The sequence below is a fragment of the Scardinius erythrophthalmus genome, assembly GCF_964197995.2.
Source record: "Scardinius erythrophthalmus genome assembly, chromosome: 1".
NCBI classification, from domain to species: Eukaryota; Metazoa; Chordata; class Actinopteri; order Cypriniformes; family Leuciscidae; genus Scardinius; species Scardinius erythrophthalmus.
The window spans coordinates 53,111,211-53,125,371 of record NC_138221.1 but is presented as its reverse complement, the minus strand read 5'-3'; the positions used below and the strand labels follow the sequence as shown (position 1 = coordinate 53,125,371).

Below are 14,161 nucleotides of genomic sequence, written 5' to 3'. Positions count from 1 at the left end.
TGGTAGCTCTTTTTTGACATTTTAAATGTAAGACATTTCTTGCGGTTTAAAGCATGCAGACTAAATGCTCTGACTACATGGTTGCTAACAATCGACGACAGATGCAACAGTGTGTCAGGCAATGCTTTGGCTCCAGCATTTTAGAATGACCAGAAAACCACGTTTTCTTTTCTCACTGAGCAAAAATTATTTATTCAGAAATAATTCAGTAAGAGTTTCCAACTTGGATGTCAAACTTAAAGGGGATTTTTTAATTGGATTTTTCCAAGTAGGAGGCTGGTGATTCTGACTTTACAAGCTGAACAGAGCGCAGCACTACAACCCCAAATTAATTAAAACAAACTGTGTGAACTGGTGTGCATCTACCAGCAATTCAACATATGGCTATCTACTTTTAGCGCAGCAAAAAAGTTTTTGTACTTTTAAAACAAGAGCGAAGTTTAGCATACATTTTTTTCTGTAAGAAACTGTTCCCCTTCCAGCCTACCTATCTTGGCGCCCTTCTTGAGCAGTGCCACCACCACTGACGTGTTCCTGCAGCCAACCGCACGATCCAGTGGACGCATGCCGCTGTAGTCCACATGCTCGATCATCGCACCATGATCCACCAGATACTGCACCTGAAACCACATCAAGACCAGAGCTATGGTTTATTGTCCATATATCTCCTGTCAGCTCCTACGTGATATCTTCTAGAACCATTAGCTTACGCTAGCATCCCATTTTGGAGATGCAAGGATTATATTTTTAAATACAGTAGATTTACTGAAAGTTAGTTGACTATGACAAAACCAACCACTTCTGAGTCTCCGTAAAAAGCTGCAAGATCCAGCGGAGTGCGGCCGCTCTTGTCTGCATGGGCCGTTGCCGCACCCCTCTCAACCAGAGCACGGACCAATGGGAGGTGGCCTTTAAGACACGCCCAGCTAAGTGCTGTTAGCCCCTCCTTGTCCATCAGAGACAATGAGGCACCTGTGAAATAAGTTAGAAATAGTCAGAAGAATAGAAAGGAGAATAGAGAGGATTGACTGACAGTCTCCTTTAAAGGGATAGTTCACTTTGAAATTAAATTTTGGTATGTTTTAGCTTACCTCAAGGGCATCCAAGATGTAGGTGTCTTTTTTTCCGCAGTAGTTTTAAATTTTTATATTTTTAGGTCAAACCGTTCTTGTCTCTCAGTCATTTGATGCAGGTCTATGGTCACCCCCTCAAAGAGCATGCACAGAGTCCAAATTAAAACAATTCCCCATCGTCCAAATGAAACAATTCCCCATCGTCCAAATTAAACAATTCCCCATCCTAAGTACACATTGATGGCCTAAGACACGAAACGAGTGGTTTGTGTGAGAAAACGAACAGTATTTATATCGTTTTGACCTCTTATACACAGCCACGTCCAAGTGATCTGATGGCGCAGTATAGATATATATACACTAGATGTCGCCTTAAAGACATTCGTTCCAATGAACTGCTGTAGACAAGGCGACAAATAGTGTATATATCTATGCACCAGTCTGCGTACACGTCACACACCAGGATGCGCGCGCGCCCTCAGATCACTTGGACGTGGCTGTGTATAAGAGGTCAAAACGATATAAATACTGTTCGTTTTCTCACACAAACCGCTCGTTTCGTGTCTTAGGCCATCAATGTGTACTTACGATGGGGAATTGTTTAATTTGGACAATGGGGAATTGTTTTAATTTGGACTCTGTGCATGCTCTTTGAGACAGTGACCATAGACCTGCATCAAATGACTGAGAGACAAGAACGGTTTGACCTAAAAATATCAAAATTGAAACTACTGCGGAAAAAAAGACACCTACATCTTGGATGCCCTTGAGGTAAGCTAAAACATACCAAAATTTAATTCCAAAGTGAACAATCCCTTTAACATACATCACAATTGGAAAGAAAAAGACTATCGCAGCTTCCATTTTAGGGCGACTTTAAAATGTATTTTGTAATTAAATAGTTTAACTGCAAAAACAAATCTAGTGTATGAGCAGGACAGCTGTACCTTGAGCCAGCAGGAACTCCGCCGTAGCCAGATGTCCCTCAGACGCAGCCATCATTAGAGGAGTTCGGCCCTGTTTATCAGCCATGTTCACATCAGCACCGTGATTTAGCAACAGGTCCACTATCTGCACAACCAACACAGACATTTCAGACTAAAACATCTATAAAATAAACATGCAGGAAACAAAAATGAGACCTTTGCGGCGTAGAAGGTGCCCACCTGCCAGTGTCCCTGCCGCACGGCGCTGAAGAGTGGCACGATGCCCCTGCGGTTGGGCTGAGCCACAGCGGCACCCTGCTCCAATAAAAGACGGCACACATCCAGCTTCCCCCGACCCGCTGCTGCTGTCAGTGCTGAGGTATAGAGAGTATCCTAAGTGAGAAGTTTGTGCCTTCATCTTTAAATCAAAATACAAAATGGGTTGTCTGGTGGTGTTGTACCTGTTTCACCCCATAGTGTGTCAAAGTTGTTTATTTGAGCTCTTTCCTCCTCTTCCTCATCTTTCTCAGGCAAGTCAAGCAGGTATGACACAATCTGTGTATAAATACCAAAATATGTGTAAGGTTATTGTTGTTTATTGTTGTTGCTTTATTCCTGTGATGTCAAAGCTGAATTTTCGGCATCATTACTCCAGTCTTCAGTGTCACATGATCCTTCAGAAAATGATTCTAATATGAGGATTTGCTGATGAAAACAGTTGTAATGCTTAACATTTTTGTGGAAACCATGATGCACTTTTTCTTTGATGAATAGAAAATAAAAAATAAAAAAACCCAGCTTTGACGTGAAATAGAAATCTTTTGTAACATTATAAATGTATTAACTGTCACTTTTAAACAGTTTAGTGCATTTTTGCTGAATGAAAGTATTAATGTCTTTCCAAAAAAAAAAAAAAAACCCTCTTACCTCTGTATAGCCCATACTGGCGGCTGCTATGAGGGCCTGTTGCACTGCATGGCTCTTGCTGAAGGATCCGGCCAGCTGTACGTCTGTGTTCCACTCGCACTGCACCAGATACTTCACCACCTCTAGATGACCCCGCAGGGCGGCGTGGACCAGTGGACACTGACCGTTCTTATCCAGGTGATCCACCTAAAGAGACAGGAGAAACGGAGATGAAACTTTGATAATTGAAAAACAGACTTGCGTTCCTATTGGTTATCAGTCTCTATCTAGACATGTCATGGCTGACCTTTGCTTTCTTGCTGCAGAGGGCAGTGATGATGGGTAGGTGACCCGCAGCGGCTGCATAGCCAAGGGGAGTGAGCCCGCTCTCTGAAACACCCTCCACATCCGCCCCAAACTCCAGCAGCAAAGCCACAGTCTCCAGGTATCCCAGGTGAGCGTGCACACACAGGATGGGGGCGTTATTCAACACCTCCGTACGATAGTTCACATTAGCTCCACCCATAATCAGCAGCCGAGATACCTAGAGAAAGAGATGAAGATTAAAAAATAACATATAATAAGTTATAACAACAAGCATATTTTACTGTACTCACATCAAACAATTCCTTGCTGATAAAATATTACAAAATGTACACAAACTGGGCCATTAAGACAAAAAAAGAAGAAGAAATTAATACTTTTATTTAGCAAGGATGCTTTAAATTGATTAGAAGACAGTTAATACTTTTACATTGTTACAAAGCATTCCTGTTTGAAATAAATGCTGGCAAATTCATTTTAAATAAATACATTTTAAACATATAAAAATAGTTTTTTAAAATTGCAATAATGTCTCACAATATTACTGTTTTTACTGTATTTTTATCACATAAATGCAGCCTTGGTGAGAATAAGAGACTTCTTTCGAAAATCTTACCAACCCAAACCTTTGAACAGTAGTGTATGAAAAACTAAAATTTAAACCACTTGTTTGCTAATATTTTCAGTTTTTCTGTGACTGTCTGTTTTTTATACCTTGATGTTGGGTGTGTAGAGGTTTCTAAGTGAAGCCAAAGCTGCAGAGAGTCCTTCTGTACTGTAGGACACCCACAACCCCTGCAGCACTGAGGAGGAAACCCCAACCTTCTTACTCAGGCCCTGAGTCCAAGAGACATTGGTGTTAATAAAAAAAACCCATCATAACTGGAAATACACTTCTGGTAATGATATAAATCTTTACCAAAATCATTTACTATATACTGCTCTAGTCAGATTGACGGTATCAATTTAGCAAACATCAGAAGTGTTGCAGTTGTTATAGTTAGCCTAACCTTAAAGATGTGAGCTTTGAGAATATGGTGGCCAAGTTCGAGGGTCTGTTGTCGATTAAGTTTGCTGTCTTGCCGTGAAAACCAGAAAGCAAGCAGTGTGTGGCCACTCCTAAAGAATCATGGGAAAAGAGACAAGAGAATGGTATAAGATAATTTACTTCAGTATTGTAATGTAGTAGTGAGTGCAACAGGATTTCCATAGACAAAATTTGGGACAGGAATCAAGTCATTACATTTTGATGAAAGACACACATTCTGACTACTTGAGCTCCTCACCTGGGGTCGCAGAGGAACTTGGTCTTCTCTCCATCCTCTCTCCAGATGAGCCACTCTCTGAACGAGGGGTGGACGAACATGCGCGTTCCATCGCGTCTTTTCACCAGGAAAGGCGACAGGAGTTCAGACCTCTGCTGGAAATCATCCCAGTCCAGGGCGGCTCCACGCACCATGCTGGCGTTCACAGCACAGTAGGCCTGCTCGTCAGTCAACGGGTGTAGAGAAGCCACGGCCACGTTCAGCAGTGGAAGAACGCGTTCGAATGACGACTGAGTTGGGAAACGCATGTTCAGCTGCAACAGGTAGACCTCAGCCAGATTCACTGGAACCACCTAGACTCAAACCGATAAAAAATGTAATAAATATACACAAAAAAGCTGAAACATACTCATCCTTTTAGTCGTTGCCATTTAAAAGAATTTTAAATATATGCTTTTAAATGGAAAAATTATAAAAGGATTTTAATTACTTTATTACTCTATTACTTTATGAAAAAAACTAAAGAAACAAAACAAATGTCATACCACATTCAGAACAAAAAAAGCTGAAAAGCTGAAATAAAATAAAATCATACCACACATATAAATCTAAAAAAGATAAAATAAAATAAACATGAAAAATATATAAAAATGAATCAACTAACACTACATATATCTCTGAAAAGCTCAAATAAAAATACATAACTACAAATAAATAAAATAAAAATAACAAAAACACATATCTTTGAAAAGCTAAAATAAAAATATATAAAATAAAAACAACACTGAAAAGCTCAAATAAAAATATATAAAATAAAAATAACAACACTGAAAAGCACTTATCTCTGAAAAGCTAAAATAATATATAAATAAAAATAAATACAATAAAAATAACAACACTGAAAAGCTACTATTTTTGTGAATTTTATTGTTGACTGTCTTTCCTAACTGTCTTTTTTTCTTTCTTTCTTTTCCTTTTTTAATAAAATAAAAATCACCACATAACTCTAAAAAGCTACAATAAAATAAAATAGTACGTACATAACACTGAAAAGCTATAATTTGTTTTTGTCATTTGTTTACTGTCTTTCTATTATTTCATTTCATTTGTATTTTTTTATTGTATGCATGAAGTGTCACTCCTATGATGTATTTAGTAATAAAGGAGGCATCTGTGTGACCCCTGACCTTGTAGCTGGAGCTTTTGAGCACGAGGTAGCCCTTCTCAATGAGGTCCAGTGTGAGCTTCAGGTAGAGGTAGGAGCCCCGGCTCAGACTCTTCAGATGAGCGCTGAGTTTGGTGAAGGCCGCGTTGTCCAGCTTGCCGTTGAGCGCCACGTTGTTCTGGATCTCCTGGCTGGAGTGCAGCCGGTGCAGGATGTAGCCCTGCAGGTCCGAGTCTATCGCATCACTCTCCTCAAGACGATCCAGAGAGATACGGTGGAACGGCAACGGACGAGTCACGTCCTTAGATACAGAGAAAAAAATAGCACAGAGCAAATAAGTAAAAACATAAATGGAAAGAAAGAATGATTGCTATGGATGGATGGGATAGAGACCTGTAGTGTCGTTCTGACGGTGACCACCAGTTTGAGCCAAGGAGGGAAGCGCTCAACGGTTTTGCAGAGGAAGGAAACAATAGTTTCTCCATAATCCGGTTTATGGAACTCTGCCTCATTCAACCCGTCAATCAAGATGATGAGATTCTCCTCACAGGCAATCTTCCTCTCTGTAAATATTGCACGTTTTAAATATTACATGCATGCACGTGTACGAACAGTGCGCGAGTATGCATGAACACATTTACGTACCTCGCTGCAGGATCTCCAGAGGTTCCAGCAGACCCCTGCGGAAAGCGGTGAAGGGGTCCTGGACGCAGGAGCGCAGGCTGAGTGTGCTCTGCAGGTGCGGCTGGCGGAGCAGAAGATCTCGGTAGGCCTGCATCTGAGGAGCCCTGCACAACAACGCTGCCACGTTATGCACAAACTCAGGGACCAGGCAGGTGTACGCGTTGTCGGCCTGACAGTAATGGTACGCCACCACCTATAGTAGAGGGAAGGAGCACGCGAGAGAACAAATATAAGCACACATTTAAATTGGGTTGAGAACTTGTTTTTACCTTTGCTTAGCAACATTAAGTTCTCAAATCCATCATTGAATTTGATTGGTCAAACATTGTTCCAAAAGTGCTGATATTTCACTGAATAATCAAGACAACAGATTCATTCAGGAATAAAATTCCAATAGTTCATACAGCTTTGTTTGGAATGTTGTTTTCAATGGTGAAGCAAAAATAAAGTAACTTCAATATTGTAATTTTGCGTGTGAAACGTACACTACCATTCAAAAGTTTGGGGTCAGTAAGATTTTTTATTATTATTATTCAGAAAGGATGCTTTAAAGTGATCAAGGGTGACATTAAAGAATCAAATTGTTACAAAAGATTTCTATTTCAAATAAATGCTGTTCTTTTGAACTTTCTATTCATAAAATAATCCTAAAAAAATAAAAACAATATTAAGCATATAATAATATTAAAACTGTTTTCAACATTGATAATAATAATAAATGTTTCTTGATCAGCAAATCATCATCATAGAATGATTTCGGAAGGATCATGTGACACTGAAGACTGGAGAATCAGAGGTAAAAATGACATTTTAAATTATAACATTAAAAATATATATTTTTTTCAGAATATTATTGTTTTTTCCTGTATTTTTCATCAAATACATGCAGCCTTGGTGAACAAGAAACTGCTTTGAAAAACATCTTTTAAAAATCTTGATGACCCCAAACTTTTGAACGGTAGTGTAAGTAACTTCTTTTTTGAACTATTGTTTAAAAGCTATATCAGCACTACTGTATTTATTATAGAGTATCAGGCACTACTACTGTATATATGGCAAACACAACTCAGTGATACATATAACAGAGTAAAGGTGCTCAGACTCCTGCTAAATGTAGATTTAGACAAAAAGAAACGCACACAAAAGCACAAAACATTAAGCTCAACATTAAGCTCAAAAACACAATGAATTTAAAACTAGAGAAAGATTCAAAGTTTTATTAATGCATAAAACATGACGTAGTTTGAGTGCATCGATGGCCTTATTCCAATATTATAAAACTGCTTCTCCCCTGGATTCGCTTCATCACGCAGTGTGTGTGTGTGTGTGTATGTTTCAAAAGCTTGTCATCATTAGCAATGCAAAGCTCTGAGTATATCTAATGGCTGTGCTGGGAGACCCTGTGCATATAAATATTTGATAAGGCAACAGAACCACAATAAACCTTTGTGCTTAAAAGAATAGAGAGAGAGAAAGAGAGGAGCAATTTAATAAAGGCAAAGGAAGAAAGGAACACAGAGAGATAATAAAATCAATAGAAGAGAAGAGAGGGAGATTGAGAGGCAGGCTGGTCATATGCCTGGCTCTGTTGATTATGTAGATATTAGTTGGCACCTGAGAAGCCAGTCTTCTGAGCGCCTCCTCCTGGCGTCTCCGCATCTCTGGCGTCCCAGGACAGCTGCTCCCACCGGCCAGAGTGCCGTGAGCGGACTGAGGCTGGCTCAAAGGAAGTGTGTCGCCATCTGAGAGAAATACGTGGCATGCATGGGATGTGAACACTTTGCCGGATTTTAATATTCAATATTGCTGAATTTGAGAGCACTTAGTAATGAAATAAAACAATATACTATAAAAATGGTGCGATATGACAATAAAAAAAATAAAATAATAAAAGGGCAATATTATAAATATACAATATAGATTTTAATATAAATATGACATATATAAAAATATATATATATATCATTTTCATATAATTTAAATATATCATCAAATATTAACTAGTATCAGTAACTAGTCCTGTTAACCAATTACCATAACAATAAACCTCTTTTGAAGCTTGACAGTTGTGTTGTGATTGAAAAGCTGTGGAGTAATACCTTTTGATTTCTGTTTCACAGACAAACTAAAAGTAAATAAAGACCACTTTTTTTGTTGTTGTTGCTCGAACTAGTTTTTCTGTTAGATGTTTATTAAAGGGATAGTTCACACGCAAAAAAAAATTCTATCATCATTTACTCACTCTCATGTTGTTCCAAATCTGTACGAGTTTCATTCTTCTGTTGAACAGAAAAATAGATATTTTTAAGAATGTTGGGAAGCATACAGTTGACGGCACCCATTGACTTCCATAGTATTATTTTTTCCGATTATGGAAGTCAATGGCTACCGTCAACTCTATGCTTCCCAACATTCTTAAAAATATCTTCTTGGGACAACTTGAGGGTGAGTAAATGATGACAAAATGTTCATTTTCACTATCTCTTTAATAGGAATATATTCCTTTAAGAGCTTTAAGCATCTAACAGACAATGATGCGATTTTCTTTTGAACGAATCCACTCACGTTTTGGTGAGGCGTGTGGACTGTCAGAGGTGATCTGTCTCATGTGGATGCCGTGGCAGCTGAGAGCCACCAAGCGAGAGATGATGGCCGTTTTGCCAAAGCCCACGTTGCCGGCAATAATGACACCTTGATTGGCGGTGGGCTCGCTGCTGCGAAGACACACGTCAACTTCCTGGAACAGCCAATCTCGACCGGTGAAAACCGTATCAGGCATCAGACTGGGCACCTCGAAGAGAAGTGGCTTTAGGGCGATGTCGGGTGGCCGGTATGGAGCAAAGCGCACTGCATCATGGGAAACATTAGGAAATGTACTAAATTAAACAGGTTTATACATAAAAACTTTACACTATCCCACCCAAAGCGTATTTTTTCCTTCCATTTCTTTTTACAGTGATTTTATCCATCAAAGCTGAAGTTTCACAATATTCCCCCAGTTTCATGACAAGGTTTAAGCCTAGTCCCAGACTAAAATGCATGTTTGAGCTGTTATAACTCAAAACAACTTGCACTGACATCTCTCAAAATATGTTACTGTCATTGTTTTGTCTCAAGATTCACACCAGTAATGTTTTTTTCTAAGGCACAATTATATAAGTTACTTAAATATCCTAATTGAACTAAGGCCTAATCCTGGCTTAAAGTTGCAGTCGGCAAGATTTTTTTGATCATATTCACTGAAACCGACACTATGCTCCGACCAAAAAAAACATAAATCAGCCGGTTTTAGAAAAAAACCCGCGCTTCTATCTCCACCTGGAGCCTGTTATTTGTTTTGCAAAAATACACCGCTCCCGGTTCTTCTGGTCCAATCAGTGCAGGGCTGTGTGAGATCTGACTGTGAATCAAAGTTCGTGCACATGCCTCCCCCGCGCACGTTACAATATCACATGCACACGCCTGAAGTTCGCAGGTGTGTTGGATTGTACGAAGCGTGATGGCGGGGAGAAAATCTACTAACAAGCTTCCAATTCCTCGGTTATTGCTATCTATGGGTAGATTAGCCAGGGAAGCCTACCTCCGAGTCCATGGTGTTGATCGATACTGAAGAGACGGACGCGTTCACAGAAAATCTGGTGCACACGCACTGACGAGCATGAACTCGATGCTTGCTGGTAGTGGGGGAGGGGCATGAGAGTTGTAAACATTCAAAATTTTGGCTAAGTCCCCTCAATCTGCCAGACTTGCCGAATGCAGCTTTAATCAAAGCCCTGTCTGTAAAACCAGGCCGTACTTTCCAAATTCAAAGCTCTGCACATTACAGTAATCATTTTTAAACAGCAGGGGGAGATGCTTTGTCTGAAAAAGGCAGATCTGGCAGCTTACGCAAGTCAAAGCTGCAGTGTGAAACACCATAAATCAGTGGTTGTCGAAAGGGTGCTTTGACCCATTAATGTACGCCAGAAAATACATCTGAAATAAGCCTCCACGCATCAAGAACAGGAGAGCAGCCGTCACTGAGCAGTTGCCATGCTTACCGGAACCCACCATTGAGGATAACTGTTGCTTTTGTTCATAGATTATTTGTCAAATGTATTACCACCATGCACATAGCAAAATTTATATTCATCATCATGTTAATCCACCACATATGCTTGCAATAAATTATTAACATTAATTTTAAAAATCCTCATCTATATAATATTCACATTCAGTTATAATCTTCATTATTCTTAAGCCTAACTACACAAACATTTAATCCCAATTACTGATAACATTCAAGGCAAGTGTCGTTTTAAAGCAGGATGGGGATCGTCACCACAATTAGCATAAATTATTCAATGCGGCTATATAATTTCCCGATTGTATAGGCTTATACTGCAACAAGTGTGATGGAGCATATTATGAGGTTATTTATCCCCGCATTTGCATGTGCACTATTAATTAGCCAGATAACATGTGAATTAATTATCTGTGCATTAGCATAAGGAGGTGGGCGGGGTTACGCAGGGCGAGGTGACCTTTATGAGCACGTGTGCTGAGCTTGGATGCTAGACGACACTATTGGAACATAGAAAGAGATACAAAGAAAAAGATAGATAGAAACCAGGGCAGCCGAGCAGTAAAATGACCATAAAGAACTAAAGCTGGGAAGGTTGTAAATAAAGAAAAGATGAAAGGAAAAATTTAACCCATAGCGTTTAAGTGGCACACATTAAAATCTCCTTTCATGGCACAGCTAGGGTGCCTTCACTTCCCTGGATGTTTTCCACAATTAAGCATCATTATTACTGGTGGAAATGGCTCTTAATGTCTTCTGAAGGGGTCCTATACTTATACATGAAAGAAACTGCTTGTAATTGCGGTAAAATTATGGCATTGGCTACAGTGTGCTAGAATTACTATCTACAGTAGTTAAGTTCGGATACCTTATGTCTGACGTACAGTTTGAGCATCATGTCACTATAACTAACCCCACGGATAGAGTCCACCTCCACTTCTTCGTCACCTGTGCAGTCATCCTGAAATAAACAGGTTGTGTGGTGAATTGTGTCTCAAGCTGTTGGAGTCAGAGAGGAAACCCAGAACTCCACTGCTGATTTAGGAGGTGTGCAGCCTTGACTGTGTGCTTTAGACAGCAGGCTGAGCTCTGACAGATGAGCCAGCGCTAGTGCTAATAGGAAGTCAATACTTCGATCTGGACAGGAGACAGATTATGGCAAGGCAGTCCAAAGGGGAAACAAAGAACAGCAGGACGAGGGGGGCGGCGGAGTGATCCACGGAAGAGCTGTGGAGTGTGTTGAGGGTTTTGATGGCACATGCTGTGTGTTGCGGAGGGCAGATGTGAGAGACGCAAGGTGCACATGCACACCAATATAATTAACATTACATTATATAGAGGTTACTTTTAAAAGGGACATTCTGCCATTTCGTAGAATTCTATTTTTGTTTTTCCTGAAGTTACTTAAGCACATGATTTATAATAGACTTTTACAACTGTTGCCTGTCAGGCTGTATGAACATGATCCCTGCTGTAAAGCCATGTCACACTTTAGTATCTCAGTTGTCATTAATGTCACGACAATCAAGACGCGTTAAAAAAACCGGACACATGCAAGAAGACTCGTCCGGAGTTTTACATCATCTAGCCGTGATGCGTTCAGTGACTGTGAGCAGAATTTACACTGAAATGGAGGCTAGCAAACAAAAATCTCTAGTGTTAATTATGATCATGGATTGTCTTAAAAAAAAAAAAAAAGGAAAAAATGAAGACGATGTGTGTGGAGCAAGTAGTGGTTTGTGGTTGTCTCATTAATTGTCATCAGGTTTGGCGCTCCTATTGGTTTTTGATTTGACGGTTGTCGTAGCAGAAGCCACACTGCAAGACTGTGTGTCAAAACGTCTGACACTGGCAGAATTTTGTCTGAGGTCAAATTTGATTGCAATGGTCATTAATCAGCTGTCAGCGAACATGTCAAACTAGCGATGTCAGATTTTGGCCTAGGATCACAGGAATCTTTTAGGATTCTCAAAATTTGTCTCAGACAGCCAAATCGTGGACAAAATTGTACAGTGTGAACCCGGCTGTACTGCATAATGTTAATCAAGGTTGTGTGTAGCACAATTGACTGGATTTATGTTTCTCATAAACTTTATATACATATAAACAAACACACACACACACACACACACACACACACACACAAAAAGAACGGGCCAAGCCAAAAATGGCAACATTTTTAGTGCTTTTATTAACCTTTAATGACCACTTTAATCACAAATCGCTGGTCGGAAAATTAGCAAGAATTGCACAAATACTGTAGATACAAAATAGACAACATGTCAACCTTTTTGTAGCGCAGAATAGCCTTCCCCAACTTGCAGACAGTTTTTTTTACAGGAACAAGACTCAGTGTTGTTCCACTTTGTCTTGGTGAAAATAACATCTGATCCTTCCTCTTTAGATAACAATTTTTCAATTGTGGGAAGCAAGCCATTCTGCAATATTCTCCTGCACTCCAAAGCATTAAATGACTTTTCACAGTGAAGTATCTCACACATACCAGCAGCTAAAAAGGCTCTTCCTCCATGCTTCACTGTGGTAGAGATGCATTTCTAATTATATTTCTTAGCAGATTTTCAAAGACACCACTCGAGCATCACCATGCAACTCATGTTCATTCATCACTCCACACACAACTTCCCATAATCTCCCAAAAACTTTATTTTGTCTTTGATGTTTTTTCTGTGACAGCAATGGCTTTTTAATTAGTGCATCTGCTTAAAGTTTGCCAATTTCCTCACCAATAATTTGTGGATAACACAAAGAGAAAAAGGTACATGTGATCACGTATAAGCACAAAATCTAGAAATAACACACACCTCTTATGTCCGCTTGTCCAGAGCGGCTGGAACCGGAGTTCTGACGTGGCATCCGCAAAGACGTGCGCAGTGGAGCCTGTCTCTGCTCATCCAGATAGGCAAGATCCTCCAGGTGAGCTGAACTAGTGGCTGAGAGAGAGAGAGAGAGAGAGAGAGAGAGAGAGAGAGAGAGAGAGAAAACAATACTGTTATTTAAAATGTTTTTATATTATATATTAAATATTAGCTTTATGTAAAATATTCAATGTTATTTAAAATTATTACATTTTTAAAGTAATATTTGTATAACCACTTTACATTTGTGTGTGAATTGATGCTTGGGCAATATTATATTTAAAATATTTATGCCAATTAAGTACTTTGAAATACAACACTGAACTAAAATATTGCATTAGAATTGAACATCATAATGAATCTGTACTGTTGGTTATCATCAGTTCCCGCTGGCTTTAAAATACCTGCCTTCTCATTATTTTACCTGATTTAATTTAATTTTACCTGACATGTATCAACATTAGCTATGAAGTAAATGTAACAGTGTTTTGTTTAATAAACCATTTACAGTGGTAAAAGAATTACCTCAGATAGTACTTGGATATATAATACGGTGGTTAATGGATATGGAATTAATAATCCATAATATATGTATTACATTTATTCAATACATGCTTTTTAATACATGCTTTTATTCAAAAAATGAAGGTGACTTGCAAATTAAGGCATAGGTATTTTCCAAGAATGCAGTGGTATTTCATAGTAATATCAAAAAACATGGTAATACCATGGTCCAATCTGTAGTTTGAAATGGGTCAAACCCTTTGACAAACTGTGTGAGAGCTTGTGTTTGCTTAGCTTGTGAATATTAGCTTTCATGAGGATGCGTGCCTGAATTTTGAGCCTTTTTTTCCATTGCTAATGAGGAGGAAAGTTCAT

General features: G+C 39.2%; 1 protein-coding gene across 2 annotated transcripts in view; it reads right to left on the bottom strand.

Annotated features, from left to right (window-relative positions):
- The window catches only part of tanc2a (tetratricopeptide repeat, ankyrin repeat and coiled-coil containing 2a), a 159,057-nt gene that overhangs the window by 11,280 nt on the left and 133,616 nt on the right, over positions 1 to 14,161 (bottom strand). For both annotated transcript variants that reach the window (XM_081368999.1, XM_081369000.1), the window contains 16 exons: positions 13,229 to 13,357; positions 8,909 to 9,190; positions 7,958 to 8,085; positions 6,305 to 6,536; positions 6,053 to 6,222; positions 5,682 to 5,960; positions 4,516 to 4,847; positions 4,240 to 4,348; positions 3,944 to 4,066; positions 3,213 to 3,449; positions 2,927 to 3,112; positions 2,461 to 2,554; positions 2,240 to 2,373; positions 2,021 to 2,144; positions 797 to 972; positions 488 to 620 (listed from right to left, as the gene is read on the bottom strand). In XM_081368999.1, coding sequence (XP_081225125.1) covers positions 488 to 620; positions 797 to 972; positions 2,021 to 2,144; positions 2,240 to 2,373; positions 2,461 to 2,554; positions 2,927 to 3,112; positions 3,213 to 3,449; positions 3,944 to 4,066; positions 4,240 to 4,348; positions 4,516 to 4,847; positions 5,682 to 5,960; positions 6,053 to 6,222; positions 6,305 to 6,536; positions 7,958 to 8,085; positions 8,909 to 9,190; positions 13,229 to 13,357 — 2,868 coding nt within the window. The remainder of the gene's footprint in view (positions 1 to 487; positions 621 to 796; positions 973 to 2,020; positions 2,145 to 2,239; positions 2,374 to 2,460; positions 2,555 to 2,926; positions 3,113 to 3,212; positions 3,450 to 3,943; positions 4,067 to 4,239; positions 4,349 to 4,515; positions 4,848 to 5,681; positions 5,961 to 6,052; positions 6,223 to 6,304; positions 6,537 to 7,957; positions 8,086 to 8,908; positions 9,191 to 13,228; positions 13,358 to 14,161) is intronic.